The sequence below is a fragment of the Nerophis ophidion genome, linkage group LG04 (genome assembly GCF_033978795.1).
Source record: "Nerophis ophidion isolate RoL-2023_Sa linkage group LG04, RoL_Noph_v1.0, whole genome shotgun sequence".
Classification (NCBI taxonomy): Eukaryota; Metazoa; Chordata; class Actinopteri; order Syngnathiformes; family Syngnathidae; genus Nerophis; species Nerophis ophidion.
Window position 1 is genome coordinate 22,682,777 of NC_084614.1, and position 18,522 is coordinate 22,701,298.

An 18,522-nucleotide genomic window follows, 5' to 3' on the forward strand; every position below is an offset into this window, starting at 1 on the left:
GTAGAAAATTGATTAATCGGCAAAGTATGTGAAAATACCATAAAAATAGAGATGGTTAGATGAAGCCTAATGAGGCATTGAACCACTTGAAGTACCTCCCTCTATCAAAATATAAAAATGGGGATATTATTGAAGAATAAAAAATACATATATTTGTTTTTAGATATATGGATAATGTTTATCTAGCATTTGTATTAGACATTACTAATGACATGATGGTATTACCCTTGTGATGAGGTGTCGACTTTTCCAGGGTGTACGCCGCCTTCCGCCTGAATGCAGCTGAGATAGGCTCCAGCGACACCCCGCGACCCCGAACGGACAAGCGGTAGAAAATGGATGGATGGATGATGGTATCACGTTCACACCCCAACACTGCTTTACCTAACAATCAGTAATCATAATTTCAATATTGATAACAATAATCATAATCATTACTTTGACCATATTTGGTAGCCCATGAACACAATTTTTTTATCTATATGGACAAAAAGTGCAGTTACGTCTTCCACACACGCGTGTTCGTTTTGGAGCCCCTACCTCGAAAGAAAATGTTTGCCTTGGTGTCTTAACTTGCCTTGGTCCAATAAAATATGAGCCCTCCTCTAACCTATTAAGGCCCAAGCTGTTTGTTTACCTGCTTTTTTTTATTTCTCTGAGCTATTTGGGCTTATTGGACCCTAATTAGAATAAAAACAAAATCATCTTTTAATATGATATACTTAGTCCAAAAGTACACAAAAGTGTACTTCATACCGAGGATGTCGTTGTGGTTTGTGCAGCCCTTTGAGACACTCGTGATTTAGGGCTATATAAATAAACATTGATTGATTGATGTGTAGCGATATGCACATTTATTATTTTTTTTTACACCTTTTTTTTCCCCAAAATTCCATTGTTATACTCTTCTGACACCGCCAGATAGCAGTATAAGTGTCCATATGTCGGCATAAGACCCCAATTCAGTAGTGTACACAATTTTGGAAATAAGAGCTAAAAGTTTCTGTCCACGCATGTGGCCACAAAGGCCTATAGAGGTTTTTAAGGCAACACTTGCCTTGACCTTAAAAAGTTATAATTCAAGGCATGCATACTTTCACTTTGTTCTTGATTTGTAACACAATCAATGATTTGTAAATGGTATAATTGATATGAAATATATGATTTAAAAATATGGCAAATGTTTAAATAATGAATGTATGTGAAAATACCATAAAAATAGGATGGTCAGATGAAGCCTAATGAGGCATTGAAGTACTTGAAGTACCTCCTTCCATCAAAATATAAAAATAGAGATATTATTGAGGAATAAACAAACATATATATTTGTCTTTAGATATACTGTATGGATAATGTTTATCCAGCCTTTTTTTAGACATTACAAATGACATGATGGTATTACGTTCACACCACAACTCATGCTTTACCTAACAATCAGTAATCATGATTTCAATATTGATAACAATAATTGTAATTAACAATAATCGTAATTATTACTTCGACATATTTGGTAGCCCATGAATACTATTTTTTATCTATATGGACAAAAAGTGCAGTTACATGTTACACACACGCACGCACACACCTGAGCCCCTGCCTCAAAAGAAAATGTTTGCCTTGGTGTCCTAACTTGCCTTGGTGCCCTAAAATATGAGCCCTCCTTGAAGGCAACACTTGCCTTGCTAAAAAGTTAAAATTCGAGGCCTGCATGCGTTCACTTTCTGTTCTCAATTTGTAACACAATCATTGATTTTTAAATGGTATGATTGATATGAAATATATGATTTCTAAATATGGCAAACGTTTAAATAATGAATGTATGTGAAAATATTATAAAAATGGTCAGATGAAGCCTAATGAGGTATTGAACCACTTGAGCCAATGAAGCTTCAAGGCATACATCGGCACAATACACCACCTGCTGGTCAAATGTATGATTACAAACAGCTATATCTTCCATCCATCCATTTTCTACCGCTTGTCCCTTTCGGGGTCCAACCTACTTATTGTGTGATGCATTGAATTCTTGCATCTGTCATGGCTCATGGAAATGACAATGAACCGCAATACATGGCTTGACTGAATGGTTCTGCTAGTTAAATTAGGAAAGTATATTAAAACATGTTATATGGGTTATATATGTACATAAATTGTGTGTTGGTATTATGCCAACATGGCAGAATCATATGATATGGCAGGTTATATAAAAATATTTAAACACATTCAAGAAGTGACGTCGCCGAGAATCGAATCAACGTCATGTGGCTTAAAAGGTGTACGAGCGAACCGTTGCACTGCCATAGGTTGACTTATAGGTTCAAAATAAGTTAGCTTTTTAATATTCCTAACAAAACATTATTCGTTTTGATAGAGGTTGGCATCATTCTTTGATTCTTTTAGCATTTTAAAAACTATTTTTCATTCTCTATCCAGATTCCGAACTGACCACAACTGTCTAAAGCTCAAGTTTTCAATTGAGCTTGGGCGGTTTATGAGTTGTCAAATCTCAAGACCAAACTCTGAACCTGTCACATGGTACATGCGGGTGAGGCTGTACCGCGTCCTGAAGCGGTTTAGCCTGACAGCAAGGTTTCACATGTCATCATTCCCGGCTCCTCCCCTACATAAAGCAAGCCTCAATACGCACTTAGTTCCATTACTCAACACACGTCTCAAAGCTTTGGCATATTTCGTCCCATCACTATGTATAAACATCACAAAATGCCACAATTTCAGACAGCCATTTCAAATATTCAACTACAAATGACTTCTAGAATTTCCATAGATTCGGTGTAAGAGGAAGTCATGGTCGAAACGCTTCTGCACTCTGACCATATCGGCAGATCAGTCATATTAGAAATATGCAAATATTGGTAAGGGATGTGCTGTCTATCATTCACAATCCCTATGTAAGACATAAACATGTATAGGTTTTATGCATTCTAAGTCGTAATTAAATAAAAGTCCACTAACAATTGAGTCATTGGAGGCTCTCCATTCCAACCACAAAGCCCTCTAATTAACCATCCAAAACCCGTCAACCAAATACGACTTTTCTGGGGTGTACCCCGCCTTCCGCCCGAGTGCTACTGGGATAGTTTCCAGCACCCCCCCTGATCCTGAAAGGGACAAGCGGTAGAAAATGGATGAATAAGCGATATTGTTATTATAAGCAGTAACACCAACTACTGTTTGGCGGCGCATTGATAACAGATAGGTATACTAGCGCAGTGGTTCTCAAATGGGGGGTACTTGAAGGTATGCCAAGGGGTATGTGAGATTTTTTAAAAATATAAAGAATTCAAAAATCCGTTATTATTATATTTATTGAATAATACTTCAACAAAATATGAATGTAAGTTCATTAACTGTGAAAGGAAATGCAACAATGCAATATTCAGTGTTGACAGCTAGATTTTTTGTGGAAATGTTCCATAAATATTGATGGTAAAGATTTTTTTTTGTGAGGAAATGTTTAGAATTAAGTTAATGCATCCAGATGGATCTCTATTACAATCCCCAAAGATTAAGTTGAGGATTACTTCTATGTGTAGAAATCTTTATTTATAATTGAATCACTTGTTTATTTTTCAAAACGTTTTTAGTTAATTTTATATCTTTTTTTCCAAATATTGCAAGACCACTACAAATTAGCAATATTTTGCACTGTTATACAATTTAATAAATCAGAAACTGATGACATAGTGCTGTATTTTACTTCTTTATCTCTTTGTTTCAACCAAAAATGCTTTGCTCTGATTAGGGGGCACTTGAATTAAAAGAATGTTCACAGGGGGCACATCACTGAAAAAAGGTTGAGAACCACTGTACTAGCGTTTGCTGCAGCATTGCGCCAAAAGGTGCCCTTAGTTGTTCCAGATTATAAATCATGCCTCGCAGCTGGATAATAGGAAGACTTAGCCATGATTGTAGAAGTAGTTCATCTGTGACATTCAATTTATACCTGGGAATGGAGACAAAGACAAGACAGCCGAAGACTGTTGTCTGCAGGCAGCAACTTTTTATTTTAACCCATTGTGTGGTTCATCTAAATGGTATGACAAGGCATTGCAGTGAGAACAGACAGACGTTGTACACATAAGCCATTGTTTTATGTTCGTAGTTTGTATTTCTTGTTTAGCACTTAACAATACTGCTATGTGATGTTTTCACTAAAGCTGGATCTGTTTAGCATATAGCTTCTATAACTTGGAGCTCATCCCCCTTGTATTCAGGCTAAGAAATCTAAGGTTCTGGATCATGATTTTTTCAATGTAATCGTTTTTGGCACTTACAAAGTCTGCGTGATTAGCATTGTTGTTGTTTTTCTGTCCTGTCTAGCTACTCGGGCAAATTATATTGTTGATTTAGCTGGCTGTACAAATTTACTTTACAAAAGAGAAGTGTGAGATACTTCTCTTGTTGATTTATTTGGATTTGACTTTATTAAATTGATTTATATTACTATTTGGTGCAGCCGGACCAGAGCAGGAGTTGATAGAAAGAGAAACAAAGGAAGACAGAGGGGGAAATTGCGGGGACAAAATGGGTCATAAGACAGAGAGACCACAGCAAAAGCAAACACAAACAATTACAACAGAACAACATCAGCAAATAGGATGTGTAAACATATGATAGTAAAAGTGTTAGCAACAAAGCAGTTAGTGAAATAAATACAGAAATGACAATGAACATTATTACACTACAAATGGAGCAATAAATATCAATAGAAATAGCATTATTGATCATGCTTAATAATAATTACCTCTATCAACAATACAATTGTTCAAATGCAACAATATATATACAGTATATATATATATATATATATATATATATATGTATATATATATGTATATGTGTGTATATATATATATACATGTATATATTTGTATATATATATATACATGTATATATATATATGTATATATATATATATATACATGTGTATATATATGTATATATATATGTATGTAATGATAACTTGAAATACAAAATAAAGCAGATAAATGGAGCGGAAGACAGAGAAGCCAACGATATTAACCTTTAAGATTGTTATAGTTGATAGATTATTAGGTTAAGCTTCGTCAGTGTGCCATGTTTTACCATGTTCTGCCATGTACCCAGTTTCCCGTCGGGCAACAACATAAGTAAGTTTGATGAAACGTGATTATATGCATGAGTGATTAGCATTGTTGTTGGTGAGAAAAGGATCTGCAGTTCCCACCTCTACGTCAAGGATCCCATGACTGGCTTGCTCATTATCACTTAAAATGGCTTGCGAATGTCCTTGAGATTTAAACTGTTTTTACCATATCTATTTATTCTTAAACTTTGTAAATATTTTGATGTTATAAATCAGAAATTTGATAATATCTTCAATATAGAGGCAACTTGTTTTTCCAATTCTACTTTGATTGATAGATTGAGACTTTTATTAGTAGATTGCACAGTACAGTACATATTCCGTACAAGTGACCACCCGAATAAGTTTTTCAACTTGTTTTAAGTCGGGGTAGTTAATCAATTCATGGTACAAATATATACTATCAGCATAATACAGTCATCACACAAGTTAATCATCAGAGTATATACATTGAATTATTTACATTAATAAATACTGATACTTTAAAGCAGAGGTCTCAAACACGCGGACCAATTGGGGCCTGCGAGACGTTATTTTGCGGCCCGCACCTTGATGTTAAAATTTAATGTTGGTGCGGCCCGCGAGTTTTATATGAATGGCGCTTTACAGCGTCATACTTGTGTACCCTCGATTTTTTCAGGAGACTCACGATTTTCAGTGCTCCTCCAGGAGTAATCATCCCCCCGAATTTCACCCAAACAACAATATTAAGGGGGCACCGTGGATGCACTGCCTTTAGCGTCCTCTACAACCTGTTCAAACAGCGTGCCAGTCCAGCCTCATGATGTAATTAGCTTCTGTAGACACAGTATGCGACTTCAAGACATACTTGATCAACAGCCACACAGGTCACACTGAGGGTGGCCGTATAAACAACTTTGACACTGTTACAAATATGTGCCACACTGTGAACCCACACCAAACAAGAATGACAAACACATAACACAACATAAACACAACAGAACAAATACCCAGAATCCCATGCAGCCCTAACTCTTCCAGGCTATAATATACACCCCCATCTCCCCCAACCCCTCCCCCTATTGTAGCTTGGAAGAGTTAAGGCTGCATTGGATTCTGGGTATTTGTTCTGTTGTGTTACGGTGCAGAGGTTCTCCCAAAATGTGTTTGTCAATCTTGTTTGGTGTGGGTTCACAGTGTGGCGCATATTTGTAACAGTGTCAAAGTTGTTTATACGGCCACCCTCAGTGTGACCTGTATGGCTGTTGATCAAGCATGTCTTGCAGTCACTTCCGTGGGTCTGCAAAAGCCTCATACAATAAGATTGGGACGGCACGGTGGAAAAGCGGACGAGACGGCAGGTTGTAGAGGACTTTAAAGGCAGTACCATCACGGCACGCCCTTAATATTGTTATCCGGGGGAAAACCGGTAGAATGATTGCCCCGGGAGGTTGTCGGGAGGGGCAATGATATTCGGGTGTTTCCCGGAAAGATCGCGAGAGTTGGCAAGTATGTTGCAAGGGTGGGAAAGCCATTCAAAGAAAGTGAATTTATTAAAAAGTGCATGTTATATTTTTTTTAAGAAATCTCTTCTTGCGGCCCAGCCTCACCCAGTTTCTGCATCCAGTGGCCCCCAGGTAAGTCGAGTTTGAAACCCCTGCTTTAAAGCTATCTATGATACTTTAAAGCAGGGGTGTCAAACTCATTTTTGATCGGGGGCCACATGGAGAAAAATCTACTCCCAAGTGGGTCGGACTGGTAAAATCCCTGTAGGATAACTTAAAAATAAAGACACCTTCAGATTGTTTTCTGTGTTTAAAAATAGAAGAAGCACATTCTGAAAATGTAAAAATCATAATGTTGTTGTTTTTTACACTTACATGTTGCGGTTAATAGTATTCTATCTTTATTTGTCGTTATTTATATTTTCTGAATGATGTGATAATGTTCATCACTCAACTCAATGGTGTTGATTTTCAATCAATCAAGATAAAAACATATCATAATCAAATTACAGTATGCCATGTATGTAGTTTGATCATTTTCCTCAATTGGTGTACTAACATCATGTGGTTTATTTTGTACATATGTACCATCATCTACACTCCACAGAGATACAAAGAATTGCTATCCAGTAGACACATGTAGATGAGCTGTTTCTTTCATTCAAAAATGTCAGGTTAATTTGTATACCATATTTTTCGGAGTATAAGTCGCTCCTGCCGAAAATGCATAATAAAGAAGGGAAAAAACATATACGTCGCACCGGAGTATAAGTCGCATTTTTGGGGGAAATTTATTTGATAAAACCCAACACCAAGAATAGACATTTGAGAGGCAATTTAAAATAAAGAATAGTGAACAACAGGCTAAATAAGTGTACATTAAATGAGGCATAACTAACCAACTGAGAAGGTGCCTGGTATGTTAACGTAACATATTATGGCAAGAGTCATTCAAATAACTATAACATATAGAACAGGGGTCGGGAACCTTTTTGGCTGAGAGAGCCATGAATACCAAATATTTTCAAATGTATTTCCGTGAGAGCCGTTGTGACGGTCTCATGTCGTCGCGTGGGTTCCCAGGACCAGCAAGCAGAGACATTTTCGAGCAGGTGTAGACTCGTATATTTTCCAATAAGAAAAGTATTTTGCGGGTTGCTTTTCAGCCTCTCGCTTTCGCTCTCTTCCGCGTTGCATGTTCTGTCTGTCATCCCTCTCGTGCTGCTGCTGCCCTTTTATACAGCAAGAGGAGATTCATTAATCATTTACAGGTGCGCAATCCACGCACCTGATCTCCATTGCTGCGTCGCTCCCGGCACGCCCCGCCATCTTGGGCCGGGCTCTGGCGTGCCCTGCCCTGCCGTCGGACCGCCAGCCCCGCCTCTCCACACCATATAATATTTTTAACACTGAATACAACTGTCAGGTTCAAACACTGATGACATCTATTAAACAGACAAGAGCAAGGAATTAAACAGAGACAGGATTCAATTTAGCTCTATGTACAGTGTCGTCCCACGCTCTGACAAGAGAATTCCACGCCTCCTCTTTTATTTGGACTTTCCCTTATTTCAACAACTAAATTGCGCGTATCTCTTATTCTTTTAATAAAATTGTTATTCTGAAAGTAACCAATAATAAATAAAAATACTTTTGACCATTATTGCGACTTGTTGAACAGGCACGATAGAAACGGGTGAATGGATTAAAATGCATGAGAATGTTTTATATTTTGAACGTTATTTTTAACACTGTGATTGCCAGCGGAATTATTAATTACATATAGTGATAAACAAAGTCAGCTAAGATTTATCCGAGAGCCAGATACGGTCATCAAAAGAGCCACATCTGGCTTGAGAGCCATAGGTTCCCTACCCCTGATATAGAACATCCTATACGTTTAACAAACAATATGTCATTCCTAATTGCTAAATCTGAGGAAATCTTATATGTCTAATCTCTTACGTGAATGAGCTGAATAATAATATTTGACATCTATGAAGTTGGTGCAATAGTCTTTAAGTTGCAGATGATGAAATACGTGAGTAGCCCCAGCAACTGGAGTGGAGGTTGTCCATTCTGGTAACTCCCTTCAGTCAAATTTAGATGTGCAGACGTGTCAGTGAACGGCTGGTCCACGTCTGCCTCTCTCGAGTATAAATACATGTCCGAGCACTTGTCGGGGTTACATTTACGCTTTAAGTTTATATTTTAAAGAGTCGCTAGGGGTTGGAGAAGCTTTTAAGTCACCATCACCTGCCGCCTTCATCTGCTTACATCAATCAACTCGGAACCTGTCAGTCCTTTTCGCCTGACGCACACTTTTTTTTGATTGGTTCACAGCATCCAAATGGGCGGGTTCGAGGGAGGCATTCCTGAAATCCTATTGGCCGAGAGTCCGTTCGGGTGACGTGAGGCAGATTGGAATTCCCGAAGTTCCCAAGTTCCCAGAGACGAGAGAAGCGTCTTTTTTTTAAGGAAATAAGTGTGTATTTTTACCAGGGGTTGCATCTAAAAGAAGCGGGGTAAATATGACGTGTTGTTTGTGCGCGTATTACCACGCTGACGTGTGTTAAGCTGCGTGCTGCCGCGAGTGCGAACGCGGAAGTGTTTGTGTTGACTTTAGTCAGCATCCTTTGTTTACCATCACAGTCGCCTGCCTTTTAAAGCCGTCATCATAGAGACGTAAACCCCACGCAGCCTGACATCTAGTAAGTGTTTCGTGTTGGCTTCCTCGTCGTTTTCACTGCTCTCCCACGTCCAATAGCAGCGAATAACATCAAAGCATCATTCTTCCGGACTAAACCTTTAAATCGGACTGCGCAGCTGTACGTTATAGAGGCAAATTGTGTACTTACATAACGTGCGTGAGCGTAATCGTTATTTATCCTGCGTGTGCATCACGGCTTTTATTTTTGCATGGAAAGAAGGTGTGCTTGAGGACTGCAGCGCAGTGCGAATAGGCGGCATGAGTCATTGGTAAAGCAATTGTATTGTCGTCCGCAGGATTGTGTCCAGAAAAAAAAAAAAGACCTGACAGTGTTGTCCCCTCCTCCTGTGCCAAGTCGAGCCAAAAGAGGGCGATGTCGGATAACAGCAACAGCACCGGCAGCAGTGGCTCCTCCACCAACAGCTGGACCCTCCTCTCCCCTGAGGCAAGTGACAAGTGGAGAATTGTATTGAATTTCATCTTCTGATACCATGCAAGACAGACTTTAAACCAGGGGTGTCAAGCGTACAGGTTTTATCCGGCCCGCGGGATGACTTTGCTAAGTATACAAATTAAACAAAAATTTTTAAATGAAACAGCTCTTCTACATGTGTCTACTGTAGAGATGCGCGGATTGTAGGGGTGTAACGGTACGTGTATTTGTATTGAACCCTTAAGGTACGGGGGTTTCGGTTCGGTGCGGAGGAATGCCGAACGAGTTCCACACGAACATATGGAGTCGCCGCCTATGCTAAAGTCTTAACAAGCTGCTCCGCTCCGCCTCTGTGTCTGTACACAGCACCCTGCATTGTCCCGCCCACGCAACCATCTGATTGGTTACATACAAAGCCAATCAGCAATGCGTATTCAGAGCGCATGTCGTCATGTTTTCAGTGTCTATGTTGAGCAGATAGGTCTTTAGCAGGGGAGCAACGCACTCTCCCCAAATTATATTCCAAATCAACTACTTTCTAAACATCACTATGAGCCCGTTGACCTTCTAGAAACAAACTGCAGCTCAGCTCACTCGCAGTCCTGGCTTTAGGTGAAGGCTAGTTAGCTTTTAGCAAAACGTTAACTCATTTTGCGGTGTGCGTGTGTGTGCGGGCGCGTGTGTGTGTGTGTGTGTGTGTGTGTGTGTGTGTGTGTGTGTGTGTGTGTGTGTGTGTGTGTGTGTGTGTGTGTGTGTGTGTGTGTGTGTGTGTGTGTGTGTGTGTTACGGACAGTGTTGATTAAGGTGTGTTGAAGCAGCAAAAAAGGACATTATATTAAATGAAGAGTTTTTGTCTCTGATAGTGTATAAAATATTTCAAGTGCATCATAAAGCCTACATAAACTCCATGGTGGTCAGGGATGAATTTTCAGCTATAGTTACATTAATCATTTGTAATGTAGCAGCCTAGTTTTGAATGGCAGGGTCCATGCTATCACATGTTGATAAAAATATAACATTTACATAATAAAAATCTTCTACAGGCTTCCCCAATGCTGTAATAAATTAAGCATGATGAGTTGATTTGAAACTGCTTAATGTTGCACTTTTTATATGTAGAAGAAAAGTTGTGTCATTTTATTTCATCCAAGCAACAACGTGAGGCAGTTTAATGTGGATTAACGTGGGCAGAATTATTATAGTTTTCCCAATGTTAAAAGGATCAAGCCATTGTTTACAAATTTGGTAGATAAATAACCCAAAAATATATATTTTGTTGTTTTCTTACTGTACCGAAAATGAACCGAACCGTGACCTCTAATCCGGGGTATGTACCAAACCGAAATTTTTGTGTACCGTTACACCCCTAGCGGATAGGCAATTATATCACCCGCAACCGCATCACTAAAGTCGTCATCCACCCGCCATCCATCCGAAGCAACATTTTATCAAAACCTCAACCGCCCGCCCGTTGTTATATATCAGGAATCTGCAACCTTCACCACTTGAAGAGCCATTGTGACCCCTTTCACAAAGTAAAGAAGACAATGGGAGCCGCAACCATTCTCGCGATTATCTGCTGGTGGTCACCCAGATAACAGTAATAATGTTATGAAGCCATTGCCTTTGACACCTTCTACAACATGTACAAGCTGCTTGCCAGTCCAGACTCCAGCAACATGTTTTATGTTGCTTCTGCAGATACATGTACAAGATTGAAAGGCATACTGGGTGATAAAGGTTACACTAAAGGTTCTGATACAAACAACTTTAACACTCTTACTAATATGCACCACACTGTGAAGCCACACGAAACAAGAATGACAAAAACATTTCGGGAGAACATCCTCACAGTAACAACAAATACCCAGAATCCTTTGCATCCATGACTCTTCCTGACTTCCTGACCCCCACCCCCTCCGTGCGTCAGTTGAGGTGGGCAGGGTTTGGTGCTAGCGGGAAGTCAGGAATAGTCATGGATGCAAAGGATTCTGGGTATTTGTTGTGTTGCGTTTGTTGTGTTACTGTGAGGATGTTCTCCCGAAATGTGTTTGTCATTCTTGTTTGGTGTGGCTTCACAGTGTGGCGCATATTAGTAAGAGTGTTAAAGTTGTTTATATCAGAACCTTTAGTGTAACCTGTATCACCCAGTATGCCTTTCAATCTTGTACGTGTAACTGCGGAAGCGACATTCAACATGTTGCTGGACTGCCAAGCAGATTGTACATGTTGTAGAAGGCGTTAGGAAGCGACATTCAGCATGTTGCTGGACTGCCAAGCAGATTGTACATGTTGTAGAAGGCGTTAGGAAGCGACATTCAGCATGTTGCTGGACTGCCAAGCAGATTGTACATGTTGTAGAGGGCGTTAAAGGCAATGGCTTTATTTAATGCCCTTATTCTTGTTATCTGGGTGCCCACCAGCAGATAATCGCGAAAATGGTTGCGGCTCCCATTGTCTTCTTTACTTTGTGAAACGGGTCAAAATGGCTCTTTGAGTGGTAAAGGTTGCCGACCCCTGAACTATGTATATATATTTCCGAATGATTCGACCGCCACCCGCCTGAATCTATTTAAAATCCATTTTTTCGTCATGTCACCCGCCCGACCCGCGAAGACCGCAAACCGCGCATCTCTAGTCTACTGGATGTTGCAATAGCAATTCTTTGTATCTCTGGATGATGGTACATATGTACAAAATAAACCACATGATATTAGTACATCAATCGAGGAAAATGATCAAACTACATACATGGAATACTGTAATTTGATTTTGACCTAGATACTACCGTTTATTCCTTTTAAGGTCGTGAGGGCGCTGGTGCCTATCTCAGCTACAATCGGGCGGAAGGCGGGGTACGCCCTGGACAAGTCGCCACCTCATCGCAGCGAATTAGTAATCTGTCAATACAATCCACTTTATTTGTATAGCACATTTAAACAACATAAATGTTTCCAAAGTGCTACACAAAAATACTAAAAACAATATTCAAATATCCTTAGCTCCACCAATGACTAAAAAACAATATGAAAATTAAAAAAAAAAAATGCTTAAAAACAAAAATAAATATGATTAAAAACTATTTTAAAGGGTAAAACCAATTAAAACAATAAATAGAAATCAAAATTAAAAAAACAAAACACAGGACCACACAACTCCAGTAGTGTTAAAAGCCGAAGAATAAGAGTGGGTCTCTAAATAAAGACAAGACTTAAAACACTCCACTTTGGGAGCAGTTCTAACATGGAGGGGCAGAGTGTTCCAGAGCTTAGGGCCGACCACAGAGAAGGCCCTGTCTCCCCTGGTTTTAAGTTTGGTCTTGGGCACCACGAGCTGGAGCTGGCTCTCGGACCTCAGTGTGTGCGCAGGAGTGTAAATTTGGATGAGGTCCGAGATATAATGAGGTGCCAGTCCATGTAAAGCTTTAAAAACAAAACAATGTTTTAAAATCTTAAAATGAACAGGGAGCCTTGATTGATTGATTGAAACTTTTATTTGTAGATTGCACAGTTCAGTACATATTCTGTACGATTGACCACTAAATGGTAACACCCGAATACATTTTTCAACTTGTTTAAGTTGGGGTCCACGTAAAGCAATTCATGCAGACTCAAGTTATATGCTCGCGTTTCCTGGCCCCTGTTAAGTCATGCTGCCGCGTTCTGGACTAACTACAACCGGGAGAGAGCTTTTTGGCTAATGCCAGTATAAAGTGCATTGCAGTAGTCCAGACTACTTGATATAAAAACATGCACGACTTGTTCTTTCCCTTTATTTTAATCGTATTCAATAATTATATCTAACCCACTTACAGTTTAACAGGACACACTTTGTGAAAGGATATGAAAGGTTAGCTAAGATTACGGAGATTTGGGTCAGGCTGATTTAAAAAAATATATATACTGCAAAAGAAGGTACTCAAACACTGATAGAATAAATCTATATACAAATATGCAATTCTAAAATTGTCAAAAATACAGCTTCACCATTGTCATAATTTTTGGGCTTAAACTTCTCTGACTTTAAAGGGGAACTGCACTTTTCAGGAATTTTGCCTATCACGCACACACACACACACACACACACAGGAAGCACAACAGACAGACATAACAGACAACCCGGATAGGCAGTATGATCTACACAGACAAAGCGAGATTGCATTGATAACAAAAAAAGACAACCCTGACATATTTTTGCAAATGTGAAAAAATGCACTTTAGGTTTTTAATATATTTTTTTACATTCTAGCTTACAGATATAAGAGTCCATTTTACCATTTTATTTATTTACGGTAACAAAGTTATTTACTTTCCAATTAAAGTACCATAAACAGTTCTATAGTATTGAGAATCAAATGTGTTTATATTTTTAAATGATTACTTGCTTTATGATATGATTACATTACATTATAGTTTCTAGCAGTTATATCTTCAGTTTAAGAGCATGATGTAGACAGAAGCTCGGAGTCTCTGCATTAAGGCAAATATTTGAAATGTCAATGATTATTGTTAATTATTAAAACAATATGCGATAATTTACTTAATGTGTAGCACCTTGAAAGAGGATATGTTGATTGACAGTCTGAAAGTAGCATGGCTTCCTTCACTTGCTATTTTCAGTTTTATTCATACGTATAAAATATAAAAATTGCAAATCGAATTGAATCTTAATTTTGGAGAGAAAGTTTGTTCTTAAAACCGTGCAGCCCTACTCTGTATTGAAGCTAATATCATATAGATCTGATTTATAACACAGAAAGACTTACAAAGTTTGCGAGTAAATAAATTACTAAATTGTATCTCACAAATTCCTTAGCCATTTTGAAAGATAATGAACAAGCCAGTCACGTGATCCCTGATTTAGAGGTGGGAACCACTGATCCCTTTCCTACCATCATTGTGAGAGGCAACAACAATTACTTTGCGAAAAATGATGATCCAGAACCTTATATTTTTTATCCTGAATATAAAGAGGGTGAGGTTACAGGTTTTAAAAGCCCTGCTGACGAGATCCAGCTTTATTAGAAAAAACTATAGCCTGTCCTAAACCAGAAATACAAACACATTGAATAGATCGCTTACTGTACAATGTCTGCTCTCATTTCGGTAACAGTTGATGGGATATTAAAATCTTCCTGTTTAGATGAACAATTAATTATAATCCACACAAAGGGCTAAAATGAAAAGTTGCAACTGAGGCAGCAACCTGCATGTTACGTCATGTAAGGCAGTGGTCCCCAACCACCGGGCCGCGGCCCGATTGGTACCGGGCCGCAGAATTTTTTTTTATTCATTTTTATTTAAAAATAAATCAACATAAAAAAGCCAATATACACTTACAATTAGTGCACCAACCACAAAAACCTCCATTTTTCATGACAAAGAAAAAAAAAAAAAGTTTTTTTTTTTTTTTAATTTAATCAACATAAAAAACACAATATACACTTACAATTAGTGCACCGAACACAAAAACCTCACTTTTTCATGACAAAAACGTATTTTTTTATGACTAAAGAAAAAAAAAAAAAAAGGATTCCCGCCACCTTCCCCACCCCGTTCGGGCTGCGGGACAAATTTTTAAGCGTTGACCGGTCCGCGGAGACCACTGATGTAAGGTATCGAAATATGGCACTGTTTAATTTGCTTAAATCGAGAGCCGTTTACCGACGAACTTCGGTCAGTACCTAATGAAAGTACCCAATTCGGTCCCCAACCCTACCGACAATACAGCAGGTGCACTATGCTTAACAACCAATCAATGGACAGCAGAACTTCTTGTTCCACCCCGACACAATCATCAGATCGGCGCTTCTTTCAAATAATGCCTGCAACTCTCTGTAATTACCCCGACACAATCATCAGATCGGCGCTTCTTTCAAATAGTGCCTGCAACTCTCTGTAATTAAGTCCAGTTTTTGTAACAGGAGGCGGCCGGCGATAGCGTGGGTCCAGTGGATGACGGCACGGAAAGTCTGGGCGACGCCCCGAGCCTGTCCGAGGACATGGCTGCAGGTATTTAAGAGACAAGAAGGAATGATGTGAAACTGATGACGCAAAAGACTGAATGTGTGTGTGTGTGTGTGTGTGTGTCTGTTGCAGGTGCTGCAATGGAGTTCAAGCCAAGTAGCATTCTAGTAGAAAGAGCCTTATCAGAGGAAGGCCAACAGGTTGCTACACGATAACCTCGTAGGTATAGGTATGCAGAGGTTATCAGGATTAACACATGTCGTCATTTGGTCGCCAGGTATGTCAAGAGACCGCCCCAGAGTCCGGGGAGGGTCCCATCCCTTACAGTCCAAGCCCACTCAGTCCGCCTCCGACAGAAGTGGACACCGAGAGCCAGGCTCCTGTCATTCATGACATTGTGACGAGCTCGCCCAGCGACAACGAGCACATGTCCGACGTGCCATTTGTCTCTAGCATCGATTTCCTGGTGCCCCGGGACATATCCGCCACCGCTGCTGCTGATGAGCTTGAGGGGCGCCTGCTTGAAACCAACCCAACAGAGAGGCCCATTGACGATGAACCAGAGTCTGACGCCCGAGTCGAACCCGTTGAAGTCCCACAAGTAGACATCCCCGCTGAAACCATCACAGCTTCTCAGGCTCCCAGCTTCATAGAAGCAGAAAGCCCTGCTGATGAAGAACTTGTCCCGGAGACAGTTGGCCCTGTGGAGGATGTCAAGATGCAGGACGAGGATGAAGAGGGTACACAAACTATGTATTTCTAACGGCATTTTTTAAATGAAAGCCGTTATAGTATCTTCTATGCCCTCTTTTAGAGTCCCCCACTAGCTTCGATATCGACTTTCCAAGTAGTCATGGTGATGGACTACGGAAAAGGGCCGGCCAATCAGACGCATCAAAATCGGAAGAGGAGGAGGATGACGAAAAGGAGGATGCACAGTTCAGGCTGGCGGAGAGACAGCAGGACAAGGCCTGGTGGTCGGTGAACAAGTGCATAGCGGCTGCTCTCATTCTGCTCTTCTTAGGCTCCCTCTTCCTGTCTGGTGAGCATGCAACATGGCCACTGCCTTTAATTCAGCGAAAGAAGTAAAAAGTAGCAACGTATCCTGGCTTATTAACAGGCCTGAATCGCACGGGCAAGCTACTAAAATCCAAATAACATAAGAAATTCCAAATAACATGAATTTTTCACTAGCTAATTGATAAGCAGATGCTTTGTCTGAGGCTGGCAAACGTGTCCAATCCAAAGAATGCGCTTTATGACTGGTGTTGTTGTTGGCAGGTGACTTGGACTCGTCTGGCGAGTTGGATGATGAACAAAGCCAGGTCTGTCTGTCACTTTAGAGTAAGTTGGTGTGCAGCTTGCACGGTCGCATTTGGCTCATTAGCCTGTCTTTTCTCCCTCCAGGACTTGCCGAGCAATCATTCGCAGGAAATGGTGGCACTTTTGGATAAACTAACACAGGAAAACCAACATATCACTCTGCTCGAGGCTAAACTGCAAGTCTGTTCCGTTATTTAGATTCTATTGTCTACTCTGGTATGAACAGATAACTCATTTACGTTTCCTTCGCGTATTCTGTCAAGTCTCAGAAAAAGGTGCTTGACGAAGCGGTGGCCCTGAGCATCGACAGCCAGGAGAAAGCAGAACTGGAAAAGGAAAACGTGCAGCTCCAGGAGGAGTTGTCGTCTTTACCCAACTTGAAGAAAGAGCTGGAAAGTCTGAGGGTCATGGTGACTGAACTCAGCCATCTTGCAGGTAAATATTTTGTTGGTGCCGTAAATGTGCCGATCAACCGCCGTGATGTGTTGACTCCACAAGATGGCAGCATTCAGCAGTTTTAGCCAGAGTCAAGTATAAAGAGTATTGTGAACTACCAAAGACATGTGCGGCTGTGCTGGATGCATACAATTGCTGTCGTTTTGAAAAGTTTTTCTGACCTAATAGACAAAATAATACGCCAATATATCGCTCTAAACCTACTCCAGCTCATAAACGTACAATAAAACTTGCTCAGTGGCCTTGTGGTTATAGTGTCCGCCCTGAGACCGGAAGGTCATGAGGTCAAAACCCCGGCCGAGTCATACAAAATACTATAAAAAATAGGACCCATTACCTCCCTGCTTGGCAACATCAAGGGTTGGAATTGGGGGTTCAATCACCAAATGATTCCTGAGCAGCGGCCACCGCTGCTGCTCACTGCTCCCCTCACCTCCAAGTGGTGAACACTCCCTGTATTATTCTAACTGACTTTGCTTGGGGGAAATAAGTACTTTATATCCCCAAGTAAAATCAGTTAGAATAATACAAGTATTATTCTAACTGATTTTATTTCGGGAAATACATTTTATTTCCCCAAGCAAAATTGGTTAGAATAACACTTGAGTGATACATACAGTGATTACAAATCCATTGGAGGCAGCCACCACACTTGACATACTGAACACCAATGTCACAATTTCTCCGGGATTGTTGGTCCTAAGCTAATGAAGAAAGTGATATTTTTTTGGTCGTTCAGTGTTTTTTTTGTTTATTGCACTGTTGGGTGCGTGTTATCACGAATTGTAGCAGCAAAGTGCTTCAAATACGGCCGCAAAATTTACTTTCACAAAGTAAAAGCATATTTTAAAGTTAGGTGTGATTATCCTCTGCATTTGACCCATCCCCGTGTTCCCGTATTTTTGCACATTAACTCAGCTATGATAACACTGGTGAGCAGTAGAGAATATGAATTGATTTTTGGTCCAGAACATAATTTTGCTTTATTCATTGTTGACGTATTTCTTGCCACTTCATGTATA

At 39.9% G+C, this 18,522-nt stretch overlaps 1 protein-coding gene across 5 annotated transcripts in view; it reads left to right on the top strand.

The window, feature by feature from the left end:
• The window catches only part of pbxip1a (pre-B-cell leukemia homeobox interacting protein 1a), a 29,779-nt gene that overhangs the window by 2,135 nt on the left and 9,122 nt on the right, over nucleotides 1-18,522 (top strand). The window contains exons 2-10 of one of the 5 annotated variants that reach the window (XM_061897441.1): nucleotides 254-353; nucleotides 9,619-9,767; nucleotides 15,679-15,766; nucleotides 15,854-15,921; nucleotides 15,999-16,461; nucleotides 16,536-16,763; nucleotides 17,003-17,046; nucleotides 17,129-17,224; nucleotides 17,308-17,479. In XM_061897441.1, the coding sequence (XP_061753425.1) occupies nucleotides 344-353; nucleotides 9,619-9,767; nucleotides 15,679-15,766; nucleotides 15,854-15,921; nucleotides 15,999-16,461; nucleotides 16,536-16,763; nucleotides 17,003-17,046; nucleotides 17,129-17,224; nucleotides 17,308-17,479 (1,318 nt within the window). In that variant the 5' untranslated portion in view covers nucleotides 254-343. Of the gene's footprint in view, nucleotides 1-253; nucleotides 354-8,795; nucleotides 9,138-9,160; nucleotides 9,324-9,618; nucleotides 9,768-15,678; nucleotides 15,767-15,853; nucleotides 15,922-15,998; nucleotides 16,462-16,535; nucleotides 16,764-17,002; nucleotides 17,047-17,128; nucleotides 17,225-17,307; nucleotides 17,480-18,522 lie in introns of those variants that run through there. The other 4 variants (XM_061897442.1, XM_061897443.1, XM_061897445.1 and 1 more) reach the window with 4 other exon arrangements.